The sequence below is a fragment of the Lithobates pipiens genome, unplaced genomic scaffold, assembly GCF_037356315.1.
Source record: "Lithobates pipiens isolate NorthernLeopardFrog02 unplaced genomic scaffold, aLitPip1_a1.2 Scaffold_19, whole genome shotgun sequence".
NCBI classification, from domain to species: Eukaryota; Metazoa; Chordata; class Amphibia; order Anura; family Ranidae; genus Lithobates; species Lithobates pipiens.
In genome coordinates, this window is record NW_027507764.1 from 447,735,645 (window position 1) to 447,755,096 (window position 19,452).

At 43.1% G+C, this 19,452-nt stretch overlaps 1 protein-coding gene across 2 annotated transcripts in view; it reads right to left on the reverse strand.

The window, feature by feature from the left end:
* TCEA1 (transcription elongation factor A1) overlaps positions 1–19,158 on the reverse strand; it is a 35,985-nt gene extending 16,827 nt beyond the window's left edge. Inside the window, exons 1-3 of one of the 2 annotated variants that reach the window (XM_077492699.1) lie at positions 18,926–19,158; positions 14,007–14,069; positions 6,483–6,588 (exon numbers count right to left, since the gene is read on the reverse strand). In XM_077492699.1, the coding sequence (XP_077348825.1) occupies positions 6,483–6,588; positions 14,007–14,069; positions 18,926–19,000 (244 nt within the window). In that variant the 5' untranslated portion in view covers positions 19,001–19,158. The remainder of the gene's footprint in view (positions 1–6,482; positions 6,589–14,006; positions 14,070–18,925) is intronic. The other variant, XM_077492698.1, reaches the window with a different exon arrangement.
* Positions 19,159–19,452: the final 294 nt, after the last annotated feature.

The following is a 19,452-nucleotide window of genomic DNA, read 5'->3' on the forward strand; positions in this document are numbered from 1 at the left end:
TCTCAAGGTATCCTGCTGGCAACTTACCTTGTACCAGTGCAGATAGGGGTTTATTCCCCATAACCACATACATCGGCCATCTTGGTCCACCCGGCTACAGGCCTTTAGGACCCTTCCTAACTCCTCCGGGTCCGAATCGCCCCACGCAGGGTCTCTGGTACTGAGGGGCCTCAGGCGTGACCATGTAGGGTGGAAGTCATGTAGACTTTCGGTCCCCGTCCCTACATTTGCAGCTCCTGTACAGCGTCCACAGCTTCTTTAGATCCAGGAGCGACACCACAGCTGGTCAGCTACTTCCGAGCTGCTTATGGGAAAGATTGGTTTCCAGAAAGAAATTTACCGTGGATTTATCCCGCCATCACCTAATAAAACCATGGAGCGCTTCCTGTATAAGTCACAATCCCCGACCCCGAATGCTGCGTCGTCTTCACCAGTCCCTACCGACTCCCTCCCCACAGCCGAACAACCACCTCAGACGGACCTCAGGTCCCACCCAACACAACTCTCCGATACATCAGCTATGGTGACAGTAGCTGTGTTGGACCTTAAGCTTCAATCACTGCTCCAGGACCTGACCCATAACATAGCTAGAGAGGTGGGTAAAATAGCACACGAACTCCGTGGGGAAATAGATCAACTTGGAGAACGTACAGACACCCTGGAGAACAAATTTGACGAGTTGACCCAATATGTACACGCTCTGGAGGAAGACAATGCCGCTATGAAGCACACGGCCTCCCAACTCCAGCTCCAACAAGAGGACTTGGAGAACAGAGAAAGGCGTCAGAACCTAAGAATCCGGGGAGTACCTGAGGCTATCAGTGATAAAGAACTCCGCCCATACCTCCTAAGCCTATTTGTCACCTTGGCCCCCCACATCCCAGATATCGAATGGCGTCTTGACCGGGCTCACAGATCTCTGGCTCCTAAACCTCCACTCGGCTCTAACCCCAGGGACGTCATTGTCCGTTTTCATTATTATGAGAGTAAGGAAGCCCTCACTACCACAACTCGCAACAAGTCTCGCATTGACTTTAAACAAGCCAAGATTCAAATTTTCAGCGACCTCTCCCCTATCACCCTGGCGAAAAGACTCAGCTTTCGCCCAGTTACCACGCACTTACAAAACCATCAAGTGCCTTACCGCTGGGGGTTTCCATTTCGTCTCTCTGTATCTAAAGATGGCGCCCAATTCTCCCTACGTGACCTTTCTGAAAGCGAAGCCTTCATTCGTAACCTAGGTCTCCCACCCATCCCTGAGGAGGACTTAAAGCTTCCCATCCAAAACCCCAAGCCTCCGACGACACCAGCCAAGATATGGACCCCCGTACGTCGGCGACCGCAGAAGTCCTTCTCCACTCCTCAACGAGCTAATCCTGCCAGATTTCCTACCTGAGGGGGCTCCCTCTTCAAGGCTCTCTTGAGCATTTCCCAACCTTACCAATCTTACAATAGCTTACAATCCTTTTGTTTAACTGCTAACCATCCATTGAACGGAGCCGACTATTTTTCTTTGAAGAGACGGGAATCTACTGTCGGATTGCATGGTCTGCCATGTCCCTTACTAATACCCCAGGCTGCTGCCTGGGTTCCCTGACATTTTTTTCTCTTCAGGGTCTCCAAAAATGTTTTCAAATTATTTTTTCCGTTGTTTTTTTCTTCTTTTTTTTTTTTATAGATTCTCATTCCCACTTCACGGAAGCCTGTTTTCTGACCCTTTTTTGGTCACCAATGTTTCTTTTATGATACCATTTCAACTTGAATGTTTACTTGTTAATGTACATGTTGCACTAAGGTTATATTACTGTTGGTTTACAAACTATGGTACGCTAGCTATACACGAGTCTGATTTACTATGGCTCTTAGAATATACTCCTGTAATGTGAAGGGCCTGAATTCCATCAGCAAGAGATGGCAAGCTCTGAAGGAGTTCAGGACCTCCAATGCGGAGGTGATCATGGTCCAGGAGACCCACTTCAGACCGGGTGGATCCTTTAAATTCGCATCTAAGCATTTTCCTTTGGCCTATTTAGCCTCTGATCCCTCTGGGAAGGCTGGTGTGGCAATTCTCATTAAACGTTCTTGCCCGCTACGCATCCTCTCTTCCTATCTGGATCCACACGGTTGTTTTGTGCTCCTGAGCTGTAGTCATCTGAACACTCAATTCATTTTAGCTAACATCTATGCTCCAAACGTGGGTCAGATAGGTTTTATTACAAAAGTTTTGGAGAAACTCCAATCGTTTTCTCAACCATTTATGATTATAGGGGGAGATTTCAATGTGTGCATGTCCCCGACTAAGGATAGACGAGCCCTATTTCAAGACACCCCGCGGACCGCGGTCCAGAAGCTTTCCTCCTCATTCCGTAAACTAACTAGATCGCACAACCTCTTTGACACATGGAGAGTGAAACACCCTACTCAGACAAGCTATACGTTTTACTCTCCTGCTCACAAGATGTATTCCAGATTGGACCACTTTTGTAACTGCCCCTCTCCTTCCATACATTGTCTCTTCTGAGATCAACCCCATTACTTGGTCGGATCATGCACCCATTGAACTTGACATTGTCTTGACGGCCTCCACCCCCAAGACCTGCCATTGGCGTCTTAATGAATCTCTGATTAAAGACCCAAAAATCCAAACCCAATTGCATCAAAAACTATCTGAATTTTTCCACCTAAATGATGGATCGGTTGCAGAGGTTTCCACCTTGTGGGAGGCCCATAAGGCTTTTTTCAGGGGTGAATGCATCTCTGCGGGATCCCGCCTTAAGCGGGACTCCATCAAACTCAAAACTGATCTCCTTGCTCAACTGAAAATCGCAGAGATGCACCTACTCAACTCCCCCACGGTGGAACGACTGAGAGTAGTTACCTCTCTCTGGAACCGCATCAAATCTTTTGACATGAACAGGATTTCCAAATCTATGCTATGGGCCAGGCAAAAGTTCTATGAATTTGCAAACAAACCACATAGAATGCTTGTTAATAGATTGAAATCACGCCCCTTCCTTTCGATACCTGACCATTTGATGCGATCAGACGGCACTCCTACCCACTGCCCTAAGGCTATGTCCCAGGTATTTGGTGAATTTTACAAGAAACTTTATAACTGCTTAAGTTCAGATTCTACGTCCCAATTCTCCCAGACAAAATTTGATGATTTTATGTCCTCCATAGACCTACCCAAACTGTCCACTGCACAAAACTCCACGCTCAACGCCCCTATTACTGTGGATGAGATAGCGGCGGTGATTAAAGCCTTGCCGGCTCACAAATCCCCAGGCCCGGACGGGCTCCCTTATATTTACTACAAAATCTTTGCTCCAATTCTAAATCCCTACTTGCAGACTTTATTTTCCTCTTTGCTCAAAGGTTCTGTCCCACATTCACAGTTCCTACATGCACACATAACCGTCATTCCTAAACCGGGTAAAGATCCGTCACTCCCAGATAACTATCGCCCTATTGCGTTATTAAATTCGGATTATAAGATCTTCACTAAACTACTGGCCAACAGACTTTCCCCACTACTACCGAGGTTGATTCACAGAGACCAAGTAGGCTTTGTCCCAACGCGACATGCAGGTGATAATACACGACGGACTATAGACCTGATAGATCTTTTGACTAAAACCAAGCAATCCGCCATTGTCCTAAGCCTAGATGCACAAAAAGCTTTTGACCGCCTAAGTTGGCCGTTTATGTTTGCGGCCCTTTCCAGATACAGATTCTCAGGACCCTTTATACAAGCCTTGCAAGCTCTATACTCTACACCTTCCTCTCAGGTTCAATTGTCCTCATACTTGTCGCAGCGGTTCCCCCTCACCAATGGCACTAGAAAGGGGTGCCCTTTGTCACCCCTGTTGTTTATTCTAAGCTTAGAACCTCTAGCTTCAGCTATCAGGTCTCACCCAGACATCCGGGGGGTATCGTTGCGACAACAAGAATACAAACTATCACTTTTTGCTGACGATATTTTACTGACACTCACCCATCCCCTCATATCCTTACCTTCCCTTCAGACGATTCTCTCCACCTTTGGTTCTCTCTCAGGGTTTAAAATCAACCAGTCAAAAACAGAAGGTCTACCCATTAACATTTCACCAACATTGCTTGACACCCTCCAACGCTCCTTTAGCTATCGTTGGTGCCCTTCTTCCTTGAAGTACTTAGGAGTTCATCTTACTTCCTCGTACGACTCCCTCTATCAAGCAAATTTTCCTCCCATGTTTGCAGAAATAACCCGTCTCTTAAATCTGTGGTCCCCTCTTCCTATTTCTCTCCTCGGTAGAATTAATGTCCTTAAGATGTCAATACTTCCTAAATTACTGTATTTATTTGAAACACTTCCTATCCCAGTCCCAATGTCGCAATTGAAACTTCTCCAAAGAAAATGCCTCAAGTTCATATGGAATAATGCATCCCATAGGATTGCACGCTCCGTAGTCTACTCTTTAAAGTCTAGAGGTGGACTGGCGGCGCCAGATATCTTTAAATACTATTACGCCTCTCACCTCCGGGTATTGACTTCCTGGCTCTCTAGAAAGGCTCCGAGCAGGTGGGCTGAGATTGAGATGGGGGTCACTGTTCCAGTGCACCCGTGCTATTTGTTATGGCCTTCCTCTGCTAAATTTATGCCTCAATTGCGATCCTTATGCCTAGCACCAATGCTTTTCACCCTTTCCATTTGGAAGAGATGTGCGGAGCAGTTTTCCCTATCCTCTAAATGTCCCCCATTTCTAAATGTACTCTTTAACCCGGATATACCCGATGGTCTGTCTTATACAAGGATGCTTCCCTGGACGCAGGCGGGAATCTTTCAGTTGCGACATCTCGTACATCCGGCTACACGTAAACTTATGCCTTTCTCAGATCTGCAAACAAAATATGACTTGCCTACCTCCCTTCTATACTCATACCTACAGTTTAAACATTTCTTCCACTAACTCCCCCTCTCTTTCTTTGGAGAAACCGACTGATTTTGAGGCCCTGTGTGCCAACGGCCCCTATGAAACCAAACAGATTTCCTCTATATACAAAATCCTACAGGAAACCCCACCTCTAACGGAACTCACTCATAATTACATGAAAAAATGGTCCCGCATACTGCAACGACCAATCTCTCTATTAGACTGGGGTAAAATATGGGAATCTACATCCAAAACGTCATGTTGTGTAGTGCAGAGGGAAACCGCTATTAAGATCTTGATGTTTTGGTACAAGACCCCGGACTTGCTGCATGCTCGCAACCCAGCCATCTCCAATATTTGCTGGAGATGCGGCGAGTCTGTAGGTTCTCATTTCCATATATTTTGGGAATGCCCCTTTATTAGCCCTTATTGGACTAAAATTCAGGATCTTTTACAAAAGGTACTAATGTCACCTATCCCTCTGAATCCCATGCACTTCCTTCTAGGCCTTCCTTTTCCGAGACTGTCTAAACCCTCGCGCAACCTGATGTCCTTTATCCTTCTGGCCGCTAAGAGAGCAATTCCTAGACATTGGCTATCCACCACTCCCCCCACATTCCATCTTTTTCTTTCCATAATGGCAGATATGCGTAGGATGGAACACTTGACTGCTAAAACGGAAGATACACTACCCTCTTTTTATAAAATATGGAAGAAATGGGACGACTGAGTTCCCCCTTGAGTCTGCTAACCCTTAAACCTCCTGATTCCCATGATGCGAACGTCTGATTAAGTTGTACCCTGCTATCTTTTTCTCTCTTTTTTTTTTTTTTCCTGTATTGTTGTTATACGTAACTATATATCCTCTTCCGCTTTCATTTATCACATGATATGGTATGCTAATTGCACTTGAATGATCCATGGTTGGAAGATGCTTACTTTATGAACATACCTGTATGTACGCTCAATTTCGTACGTTTCTATATGCATGGCTTTGTATTATCGAAAGTTGAAATGCTTTTTCTTTATACTGTATTGTGCCTTTTTCTTTTTTTGGAAAAAACTTTATAAATAAACAAAAAAAAATGGTAGAGCTGACCTCTCCTTTTGAAAAGGTTACTTAGTTTACAAAATGGTTTTCCAATTTGAAGTTCTGACTTCACTAGTTACATGCTTGAAGTGGTTTGGTGACAGAATATTGAGGTTAGACAGCCAGGAAACTAGCACTTTTCCAAAAAAACTAAAAGAAATGGCACGGAAGGCTGTTTATTCACAGCGCATGTGCTGACGACATTGGCGCAGTACAGAGTAAATGTCTCCTAAACTGCGCACGTTTAGGAGATATTTAGTGTACTTATAGGTTAGCCTTAAAAAACAGGGGAAGGTTTACAACTTCTAAGTTAATATAGTGCAGTGCCATAGCATCCATAGACAAGTACATGAAATAATTCCTGGAAAATGATGAGCGCAAAAAGCAACTTCTTTTTTAAAAAAAATACGCCCATTTTTCTTATTCAGAAGCGTTTGCAGTTACAAATAGCTGGAAGAAGGCAAGTCCATTGTTACCTAAAAGTTTTTTCCAGGACTTAATGAGCGATTTGGCTAGAGATGTCACGTCATCATCGGAGCTTTGTTTACGGATGGCGTTCACCGACATTCCGATTCGCGTGGACTGAAGAAAAAAAAATAAAGAAAATGGGTTGGGCACATACAGGTATCAAAACAATACGAGAGAAAGCACTGGTGGTGCACGTTCTGTAATTATCTCAGCTGACAAGCTCTGCAGGTCACAATCTTAGACGCGATTGGGGGTGTAGAAAAGAACATATTTAGCAGAAAGTCTGACTGTGCAGCAGTTACAGTAACAAGGTAAGCTGAACCTGCAAAGTGTTAAAGCGGTTGTACAGCAATGAGTGCTTTTTTTTTTCTTCTAACCTGCAAGGTAATGGCATAATGTGCTTGTATGCATTGCTTACTAGCACATTGTGAAACTTATCTGAAAATTAAGCATTCGAGCGATGCAATCTCATTCCTGGAGACTGCTTCCATCTTCTCCAGTCTTCCTTCCAGGCCCGTGGACTGCGGCTGTGTGACGGGCCAGAGCAGCAAGGACGCCACTCCTGCGCATGTGCGGGGGAACTGTCATTTATGGCACAGGGTTCAGAAGGAATGGCAAGGGTGGCTGTTCCTTCAGAGCGCATGTGCCGATGACATCATTGGCTGCATATATAGTAAATATCTCCTAGGTTTACAACCACTTTAACAAGGTCACTTTATAACAGAAAATCATAACCACACTATTTTAACATTCATGTAGTAATATTAGTATGAGAAAATCTTCCCTGCGTTAAAAAAAAATAATATATAAGTGCATCAGGACAGAAAATCATAGGAGATGCCATCAATTATGAGTTTTCTTTTTTAAAGAGCAAGCCCCAGAGTATCCTTCCCCTTACATTAGAAACGTCTGCTCTTATGAGCGCAGATGTTACCACACGGAATGATTTTTATACTGGACACACACTCCGTACATTCAGAAACCTCGATGGAAGCACCCAGATCATTTGCTGTTACCTTCAGTTCTGCTTTAACTGCTTATAGAATACAAAAAGCAAAAGCAGAAAACTCACTGCAGCTGTAAAGAAAAATGGAAGTGAAACATTATTGCCATCAGACAGCCAAGTTTCACATTGCATTTGAAATAAAAGCTACAGGCAGGGTTTTTTCCCCCATGCATGTTCATTAGCTGCTATAAGGCCTCATTTACACAGTGTTTACTATACCGTACACCCATGCACAACCGTGTTTACCTGCATGGGGATGTGCAGGCATTGCATGCTTCCCCATGCAGACCAGGCCACTAATCTCAATTGGGACACAGCTGTTGTGTCTCGGCAGGACATCTGTGTGGGTGCGTGTCCCGAACACTGTCTGAGCAGCTGCTGTGTCCCAGTTGACAGCAATGGGACCATCTGGGGTGCATGCAATACCTATGTGGGTAAACATGGGCCTGCATGGGTGTACTGTATAATATGTCCTGTGTGAACGAGGCCTAAAACAAAGTGACAGAAAGAAACATGCAATTGATGATCTCCAATTATCTAAAAAAAAAAAAAAAAAATTATAATAATATATATATATATATATAAAATAAAAAAAGTAAACTTATTAGTATGCAAACAATTCAACATCCACCATGGGTCTCCTTCACTGCTTCCCTAGCCCTGAAGATTGGTGGTAAAGGGGGAAAAAATAAAATAAGATGGAGTCAAAGGCCTTAAATGGGTGATAAAAAAATAAAGAGGGCTTGTAGACCCATTTATTAAATCAAGGGATCCATAAACATTGCTGTTTGGCACAGAGGGGAATGGGTGGGGAGCACTGACAACGAGGTAGAACACGAACTAAAGAATATTTATAAGCACATAAAGGAATGGTTTTAATGGACTCACAGTAATCACAGTTTGCTGTAAAGAGAGCGAGGTGCACTATAGCATACATTTAATTACAAAGCATCACTTTTTTGGTTGTTGATATACACTAAAAAAAAAAAAAAAAAAAAAAAAAAAATGTTGGTTAAGATATATTGTTTTAGAAGTGGGAGATGCACTGTAGTTCCAATTTTACCAAATAAGGATCACTGTAGTTCGTTGCTTTGGCTAGGGGCATACATATTTTTTTTTATACGTGGAGAGAATGGGCTCACTGGGACATGACAGATCACTGTTCCCGATCACTGGGAACAGAAGATCTCCAACATGTCATTAGGCAGTACAGGGAATCGCCTTGTTTACATAGACCAGTGATAGCGAACCAGATGTTTTGGAACTATATTTCCCATGATGCTCATGCACTCTGCAGTGTAGTGGAGCATCATGGGAAATGTAGTTCCAAAACATCTGGGGTGCCAAGGTTTGCCAGCATTGACTTGGGCAGTTCCCCATTCTACCTCTACACAGTGATCGCTGGTCCCACGGGCACAATTTCCTCTTTGCACAGACCAACGTACAGTTACATCGGTTTGCACAGGAGAGCTGACCTGCTGCAATAAATGTACACAAGCTGCTCGGCAAGTGGTTAAATATAGTACTAAAAGTGCAATATCAAAAATGTGCGTCTCAAACAATAGTGTCAGCAAGGTGACAAATCATATGCACTGTACCTTTAACCACTTGAGACCCGCACTACGTCTATTGACGTCATGGGGTTTCGCTGGTTATATCTAAATGATGCCTGAGTCCACAGACATCATTCAGATATTGCCGTTTTCAGCCGGCGATTCCCTACACCATAAGAACGATCATAACGGCTGTTCCGCCACTTGATCGTTCTTACGGGTGGCGGGAGGGGAAGCCCCCCCCCCCTCCGGTGCTTCTACCGACTCACCGTTTCCATCGGTGAGTCGGTCACAGGATCCGCCGGCCCCAGCATGTGATCATAGAGATTTCCGGCGGACTAGATTGTCCCCGGAGTCTCTATGATCGTTCGGAGGTAGAGCGCGATGTTATGACGTCACGCCCGGCCTCTGTATTCAAATTAACGGCGCCGATCTGGCTAGGAAGCCAGGATCGTTTTTTTTCTTTTTATTCTTCCCAGCCTAGAGGTGAGGTCTTATTGACCCCATATTTCACTGTAAATAGGTCCGATCGTGCCATATTCCTATTACAAGGGATGTTTACATTCCTTGTAATAGGAATAAAAGTCATCAATTTTATTTTATTTTTTTAAGTGTAAAACTAAAAAAAAAAAAAAAAAAATTAACAAAAAAAAAAAAATTTTTAAGCGCCCCTGTCCCCGTGAGCTCGCACACAGAAGCGAAGGCATACGTAAGTCCCGCCCACATATGAAAACGGTGTTCAAACCACACATGTGAGGTATCACCGCGAACATTAGAGTGAGAACAATAATTCTAGCACTAGACCTCCTCTGTAACCCAAAACATGTAACCAGTTAAAAAATTTAAAGCGTCGCCTATGGGGATTTTTAAATACCAAAGTTTGGCGCCATTCCACGAGCGCGTGCAATTTTGAAGCGTGACATGTTGGGTATCTATTTACTCGGCGTATCCTCCTCTTTCACATTATGCAAAAAAATTGGGCTAACTTTATTGTTTTTTTTATTTTATTTTTAAGCATGAAACTTTTTTTTATGAAAAAAACGCGTTCGAAAAATTGCTACGCAAATACCGTGTGAGATAAAAAGTTGCAATGACCGCCATTGTATTCTCTAGGGCAGTGATGGCGAACCTTGGCACCCCTGATGTTTTGGAACTACATTTCCCATGATGCTCAAGGACTCTGCAGTGTGGTTGAGCATCATGGGAAATGTAGTTCCAAAACATCTGGAGTGCCAAGGTTCGCCATCACTGCTCTAGGGTCTTTGCTAAAAAACATATATAATGTTTGGGGGTTCTATGTAATTTTCTAGCAAAAAAAATAGGAATTTTACATGTAGGAGAGAAATGTCAGAATTGGCCTGGGTCTGAAGTGGTTAAAAGTGCTAGGTGCCAACAAAATTTTACTAAAAATACCCCCTATCCCAATATATACAGTGAGGGGGAAAAAAAGTATAAAAATAAAAAAATAATAATATAAATTTTATTGGTAGATTTTAAAAGTGAGAGACAGAAGAACAAAAATATCCAGAAAAAGGCATTTAAAAACGTTATAAATTGATTTGCATTTTAATGAGTGAAATAAATATTTGATCCTCTTATCAAATCGGCAAGATTTCTGGTTCTCAGGTGTCTTCTATACAGGTAACAAGCTGAGATTTATGAGTGCTCCTAATCTCAGCTTCTTACCTATATAAAAAGATGTCTGTCCACAGAAGCAATCAGATTCCAATCTCTCCACCATGGCCAAGACCAAAGAGCTCTCCAAGAATGTCAGGGACAAGATTGTAGACCTACACAAAAGACTGGAATGGGCTACAAGACCATCGCCAAGCAGCTTGGTGAGAGGGTGACAACTGGGGCTGAAACAACTAATCGATTATGAAATTAATCTATTACTATTTTCATAATCGATTAATAGGCTAGTAACATAATGGGGTTAAAAAAAACCTAAAATGAGCCCTTTATAGTAAAAAAAAAATAAATAAAATAAAAAAGGAGCAAATCGCTACTGTAAATATTACTTTCACAGTTCTACAGTAAACAAATGAACCCCTTACAACAGTGATTATCTGCTTTTTTTGTACTATAAAGGGCTAATTATTTTATTTTTTTAACCCCATTATGTTACTAAACATCTTAGACCTGGTTCACACCTATGTGTTTTTTGGTGATTTTTGCAGAAACGCACTACAGTTCATGTACATGGTTTCCTATTGGACACATTCACATCTATGCTTTTTTCAGCCACTGTGTATTTGGAAAGGGCCAGGGACTTTTTTTTGTTAATACGCAAAACAAAAAGCATTTTTTTGGTTCAATATAGTTCAATGGAAAAGCTGCAGAAAAGCATGTAATGCGTTTTTGCAGCAATTTGTGTTTTTTAACCTGCCCAACATATTGGCCAAAAAAAAATACAAAAACGCAAATCGCAGCAAAATCGCGTGCGCAAAATTTAAAACGCACAGCAAAAAGCACTGCAGAAACAGATCAACAGCAAAAATTGCATAGGTGTGTACCGAGCCTTAAGCTGCCCACTTTGTACATTCGCTGAATGAAAGAATGTAGTTTGTTTGAAATTTTCACTTGTTTTTAACATTCTGTTTTTAAAATGAATGTAATTTGAGCGAAAACCACATACACGGTCTGAAAATTCCTTTGACCAAGAAGTTTTCTATTATTTCCAAATTTTCACTGTGGTTGAAAATGAATGTCGGTTTGACCCCACTAACGATTAGAAAATTACTTTTTTTTAAGGAAGACATTGTTTTTTTTAATAAAAAAAATTTGATGCAAGTCTAATATTTACCGGATTCACCCTTTAATAGTATATACAGTATATCTTCTGTCTGTTATGATTAGATATTTTGTTCCCTAAAGATATAGTTGGTTATTTATATTTACCACTGTATAGAGATATTAAAGCATAATTTTACTTTTTTTTTTAACTTTACATATTAACTAAATTTATACACAATTTTTTTTTGTAAGGTTATTAACCAATTAATCAAAACAATCGCCCAACTAATTGATTATTAAAATAAACGTTAGTTGCAGCTCGAGTGACAACAGTTGGTGCGATTATACGCAAATGGAAGAAACACAAAATAGCTTGCGCTCCCTCGGTGTGGGGACCCATGCAAGATCTCACCTTGTGGAGTTTCAATAATGAGAACGGTGAGGAATCAGTCCAAAACTACACAGGAGAATCTGGTCAATGATCCCAAGGCAGGTGGTACCATAGTCACCAAGAAAACAATTGGTTACACACTACGCTGTGAAGGACTGAAATCCTGCAGTGCCACCTGCAAGGTCTCCCTGCTCAAGAAAGCACATGTACGGGACCGTCTGATGTTTGCTAATGAACATGTGAATGATTTAGAAGGAGAACTGGGTGAAAGTGGTCAGATGAGGAGGGAGGAGGAATGCTGTTTATGACCCTAAGAACATCAAACATGGAGGTGGAAACATAATTTGGGGGTGTTTTTCTGCTAGAGGGGACAGGACAATTTCACCGCATCAAAGGGACAATGAATGGGGACCATGTGGCCTCAAATCTTGAGTGAGAACCTCCTTCCCTCAGCCAGGGCATTAAAAATGGGCTGTGGATAAGTATTTCAACATGACAAAGACACAAAACACATGGCCAAGGCAACAGAGGAGTGGCTAAAGAAGCAGCACATTAAGGTCCTGAAGTGGCCCAGCCAGTCTCCAGACCTTAATTCCATAGAAAACATGTGGAGGGAGCTGAACGGTCGAGTTACAAAACATCAAACTCGAAACCCTAATGATTTGAAGAGGATCTGCAAAGAAAAGTAGGAGAAAAACCCTCCTGAGATGTGTGCAGACATGGTGGCCAACTACAAGAAACGTTTGACCTCTGTGATTGTCAACAAGGGTTTTGCCACCAAGTACTAAGTCATGTTTTACGAAGGGGTCAAATACTTATTTCACTCATTAAAATGCATATCAATTTAAACTTTTTTGAAATGCGGTTTTCTGGATATTTTTGATGTTAGTCTGCCTCCCACTGTTAAAATACACCTACCATTAAAATTATAGACTGATCATTTCTTTGCCAGTGGGCAGACGTACAAAATCATCAGGGGATCAAATACTTTCACCCCCCCTCACTGTATGAAGAAAAAAATATAAATAAATTATAAAAAATAAAATACACACACATATTTTTGTGATGTAAAAAAATGACAAAGAAATAATTTCAGAACTTTTTCTACCTTTAATGTGACATATAAACTGTACAACTCAATGTACAATTCCGTCTATGAGCAGCCTTATTCTCCCTCCAACACCGCACTGCACACAGTCGTCTTCGCAGTTGCTCCATACACACCATCAGATTTTCTGCTGAGTTTTTCCTTCAGATTTACCAACACCATATAATATGAGGTCAAACCTTAGGAGTTTCAATGTGTATGCAATCAGACAGGTCCTTGTACTATATGGTTTTGGTAAATCTGAAGGAAAAACAACAGAAAATCTGATAGTGTGGATGGGGCTTCAGTGAGCCATGGGTGTCATTTGGAATGAATGGCACTGCAATGCACGAACGTTTACATATTGCGGTAGTGCAACACAATAGTGTAAAGCCAGATTTATTTGATGGAGTAGGGAAGGGTGAAACCTCAGATTTGTGTGTCCCTTTGGAAAGATTTTCCTTCACTTCAGTTTCTGGAGATACCACAAAAGAGGAGAGAAAATCTCCCCAAAGTGAGGTAAAATACCTCCATGCACAGCTATCACAACAGCAGGTGACCCCATCGGAAAATATCTTTACGATTCCTGTTCCGTTGAGAACCGTAAAATGCTGGATTTCTGCAAGCTACGGGGCCAAGGCTTCTCCTATGTGGTGGAGTTCAGCAATCAGCAATAGAAGCCTTCATACTTCCAATACCAGTTTATATATGTATAGCTTTATTTTTATCCTAAAACCAGAACAGTACCACCAAACTTACCTGAAGAAGCTCCAAAGTCATCGGGAGATTTTTAAGTTCCTTTAATAAATCTAAAGCCCCAGCCTGCAAAAAAGGAAAAAAAAAATTCTCAATAAATAAAAATATTGCAGAGTACATCGTGCATAAAAAAACCCCATCTACCGATGCATATCATTTAATGCATCACCATTTTTAATAACATTTTAGTGATTAAAATGCATTTAAAGCAGATCTTTAATGCATCTGAGAAACCAAACACGCTATTTAATAGGGGGCTGTTAGGCAGGGCTGTGCCCCCCTCCAACCTCCATGGAAGTTGGACCCATTGGGCTCCTTCTCACATCCCTGAAGTGCACACAGTCTGAACACAAGACAGCACAGCTCCTCTCACACAGCTCAGATCATTCTCTTACAGACAACCGCTATGTGCGCACTGCTAAGCTACACAGCCGTTTTTATCTGGGAACTTAACAGGTCAGAAGCGCAGCATAGCAGGCAGCTACACAGTGTGCAGATAGAGGCTGTTTGTAAGAGAAAAGAGGGAGGGAGGAGGGGGACAGCAGACAGCCCAGAGCTGACGGAAAGGAGGTAGATCCCAACAAGATTGCCAGCATAAGACTGTAGCCCCTCCCACAGGTATTTACTTTAAAATAGCTGTAAACCTGGAAAAAAAATGGTTTTAATGAAGACTTCTACCTGGTACAGTAGAGCAGTGTGTCATCTCCAGTCCTCAAGGCACCCCAACAGGTCATGTTTTCCGGTTTTCCATTATTTTGCACAGGTGATTTGATCAGTTTCTCTGCCCTAGACCCCATACACACTATTAGATTTTCTGCAAATTTTGGTCTTCAGATTTACCAAAAAGGATATAATGAGGTGAAACCTTAAGACCATTTTCACACTGGAGGCGTTTTTTCAGGAGCTTTAGTGCTAAAAATAGCACCTGAAAAATTCCTCATCTGCAGTCCCAGTGTGAAAGTCTGTTTCACACTGGGGCGCGGCGCTGGCAGGACGTAAAAAAAAAAAAAAAAAAAAAAAAAAAGAAGTCATGCAAGCAGCATCTCTGCATCTCCTGCTCATTGAAATGAATGGGCACCACTGCCGTAGTACTTGCAATGCGCTTCGGCAGCGGTGCTAAAAGGGCGCTATTAATCTTTTCCTTGGCCTCTAGCAGGGATTAAAAGGGGCGCTATTAACCCTTTTCTTGGCCACTAGCGGGGGATAAAAGTGTCCCGCTATCAGCCGAAAAGCTCCGCCAAAACTAGCAACGCTTTAGCGCGGCCGCACTTTGAAAGGGTTCTAAGAGTTTTAATTTGTATGCAATCATGCAGGCCCTTACACTACATGGTTTTGGTAAATCTGAAGACAAAAATCTGCAGAAAATCTAATAGTGTGTATGGGGTCTTCGTAATTACCACAGCGGTTTCACCTGAAGGAAATCCTGAAAACATGACCTGTTGGGGCACCTTGAGGGCTGGAGTTGAGAAACACTGCTCTAAAAACTTGATAAAAATGAAATGTTCTTTAGCAAGTAACATACATTCCACATTAAAAATTATGCTACCAAAATTAGTGTGTGCTGTAAATTGTCTTCAGCATTAATCCAGTTTCTTTTTGATGCCATTTTGCTGAAGCCCAGAGCCCCTGAACAGCAGTAAATCATAAAGCAGAACAAATCCCATTGATTTAACAGTTTCAAAAAACAGTTACATTCCTGGAATGCAGGAAATGCTAACTGCATTTGCCTGTGTCCTCAACCAAAATATCAAATGTCTTGTGTTCACTGATCACATGTGCAGAATCATGGCAGTTGCAGATCAAACCAAACAGATTCCTTGGCTGTAAACAGGATAGTAGGGTTTAATACAGCTTTAAAGCGGTGGGGGGGGGGGAATTAAGAGTCAGCAGCCACAAATACTGTAGTTACTGACTTTTAATATTAGGCAGTCTAGAGAGCCCGCAATGTCAGCACCCCAGACAATTTTTGGGTTGACTGTGTGCAGCCACCGTTCATCATAACCGGTAGTGAAGCCTTTCGAATCCACAGCCGGTTCTCTACTGCACAAATCGCTTTCTAACTGTCCCATCGGTGGAGCCCGAACTCCAGAGGGACAGTGCTGCAGGGTACCTGTCAATAACAGGTACCCCCTCCTAAAGGTGCCAAATGTGGCAAGGGGGGGTTGGTAGTTAGAGCAGATAAGCGGAGCTTCCACTTTTGGGTGGAACTCTGCTTTAAGACTGTCAGCAGATCAGCCTCTACAAACTCAGCAGTAGCTAAAAACGGAAAGCAACTGAGCATGTGCAGAGCAGGGTGAGACCATGTATTAATAGATTTTAAACAGTATAGACACTTATTTTTAAGGTTTTACATTTGACTAAAGTTCCACTTTTTTCAATTTTAACAGAAAGGGAACACTTCTCACAGGGCTGGAAAGTATGAACAGCACACAGGGAATAGGATAAAAGCGAAAAAAAAAAAAACCGCATGGGTTTCTTTTTTTTTTTAACTTGTATGGAAACCCCAACAACAAACGTCTCTTGTAAATGCCTTGTAATCAGTGAGAAGAGCACAATGGAGGAGATGGAGAGCAAGCCTCCCCCATACCCCCACTGTATACACTGTACTAGAGCCAGGAGGGCAAGTCTCAGCACTGGAAGTTCAGAGCGTACTGCTTGGGCTGAATAAAGCGTAAAGCGAAAGTAATGCAGCACCATCCACACACGGGATACCCATAGAGCTGAAAAAACAAATTAACGCACCTTAATGCAAATTAATTATCTTTAATGCATAAGGCCTATTTTACATGGGCTTCAGATTGTATAAGAGCCGTGTGAACAGCAAGCTTTAACCACTTCCCGACCGGCGCACACCGGTGTACGTCAGCAGATTGGCACGGGCAGGCATATTGGTGTACAGGTACGTCCATTTTTATATGCTGCCCTGCCATCTCGTGCGCGCTGCCAGCACGCTCGCGACCCCCTGTGTGTCCGGTCGCGGGTCCCGCGGACTCCATCGCCGCGGGGATACCCGCGATCGTCTCACGGGGCTGCTGAACGGGAGATGCCGTTGTAAACAGCATCTCCCCATTCTGCCTAGCAACAAGTGACGCTGATTTCTGCTCCATGTGATTGGAGCAGAGATCAGTGTTCACTAACACAAAGCCTAGCCCCCCCAAAGTTAGTAACACGCCCCTAGGAACACTTAACCCCTACACTGCCACCCACTGGTTAACCCCTTCACTGCCAGTGTCATTTACACAGGAATCAATGCATTTGTATAGCAGTGATTGCTGTATAAATGACAATGGTCCCAAAAATGTGTCAAAAATGTCCAATGTGCTCGCCAGTCGCAGTCACAATAAAATATTATAATAATGTTGCAGTCACAATAAAAATCGCTGATTGCCGCCATTACTAGTAAAAAAAAAAAAAATAATAATAGAAATGCCATAAACTACCCCCTATTTTGTAAACGCTATAACTTTTGTGCAAACCAATCAATAATCGCTTATTGCGATTATTTGCCAAAAATATGTAGAAGAATACGTATCGGCCTAAACTGAGGGAAAAAAAATGTTTTTTTGATATATTTTTGGGGGATATTAATTATAACAAAAAGTAAAAAATAATGCGTTTTTTTCAAAATTGTCGCTCTATGGATAAAGAGCAGCAGGCACACCAGAGCGGTCATTCTGGGTGCCGTCAAATGACGTCCACCCAGAATGAGAGCCGCACCGCCGCCATTTGACGGAGGGCGGGTGGCAAGTGGTTAAAGGTACCATTCAGATGCAGTTTGTGAATGCTGAACACAGATCTTAATGGGAGTGCTGATTGCCACTTTAAACAGGCTGCTAGCAGGTTTCAGCACTTCTTGATGCTTGTGGAAAGCCTGCTAGCAGCACTCCCATTAAGATCTGTGTTCAACATTCACAAACTGGATCTCAATGGTACTTTAAAAACTCAACAAAACTAGCTGAAAGCTCTGTAAATGCTCTGTCAAAGCTTGCTGTTCAAGGGGCTCTCACAAGCTAAAGCCTATGTAAAACATGCCTTAATCATCATGATATACAGCAGTGGCCAATCCATTAGGGACAGATGGATAGCAACGTTTTTCTTTTAGCACGATTAGAGTCTGAGGCTCTAACTGGCTTCAAAAAAGGGTGGGCATGGGGGTGCAGAGCACTGCGCCCTGAGCCCACCCAGTTGTGTGACATTAACAAATTATTAGCCAATTTCTTCCTGCTTCTCCTCCCAGCCAATCAGAAAGATTCCTGAGACCCAATTGGCCGGGAGACCGAAGACCCGATTGTACGGGAGGAGAAGCAGTGACCACTAGGACACTGAAGAGACAGAGGGCACTGAGAACACAAGCCACAACCTGGATGGGGTAAAGTGCCGATTGATTGGCGGACGGGCGAGTGAGGGGGGTCTAGGTTTATTTACCCCCCTCATGGACCACTAGCCACCACTGATCATATAACAGGGAGACAATCAGGTGACTTGTGGAAGGAACAGAACAGTTCAGGGGAAGCATTCCTTTTATAAGTCCATTCCCAGCAGGCATTGCCCACATTCTTCTATTCTTTCCATTGGTCCTTCCTTGTGTGTTCTCCGCTCGTCTCCAGTCTATTGTGAGTATTCATGTCCCCTCACTGGCTCCCTCTACTGTTTGGCACATGGGAACCCCAGCAGACAAGGACCGGGGAACTCCAGATAGCTCTGGCTCTTCCACACTCAGGAAACCCCCCTGTATAAATCAGCTCCGGTGTACTGCGCCTTATACCGCCAATCACGAGCAGTGGTTTGTAGCTCTAGGCGGCACAGACACCCTCTGATGGGCTGCTCGAATCCCCAGCACACACCATTGCATGCCCATGGGGGGTGGGAAGACACAAGGTGCGTGCCTGGAGCGGCCTGTGCCATCGCCACAGCGGGCTCACCGTGTTCTTCTTCTGTACCATCCGCTCCATCTTCTTGGCGATACGGATAATCTCCTCCCCGCCACACCCGCTCATCTCTGCTCTATTGGGGGCCACAAACAATGACACGGAGGAGCCTGGACAACAACACTGGAGCGAAAGCCAAATTCCCGCTTAGCACGACCTTTCTATAGCCCAGCCGGAAGTTTAGCACGACAGTCCCAAACAGCGAGGACGCAACTGTGTTATCGTTCTAGAAGAGCGGCCTCTTCCGGGGAGGTGTTGTACGGTCCGCCACGCCCCGTAGTAAGCGGCTCTTAGTCAGATATGGAGAGTGCCTGCGCCACCTGGTGGTTAGATGTGGGAAATGCACGCAGCGTGTATGATGCGCAGGGCTGCTTCACCTTGTACACCTCTATTGCTCAGCCTTGAGCCTAGCCATCAGTTGGCTTGAAGGCCAGGCCTGTTCTGACAGTTTATTTTTCATGTAAAAATCAGTTTGTTTGTTTTTGTTACAAAACACATTTTTAAGCACTTGACATCCGGGC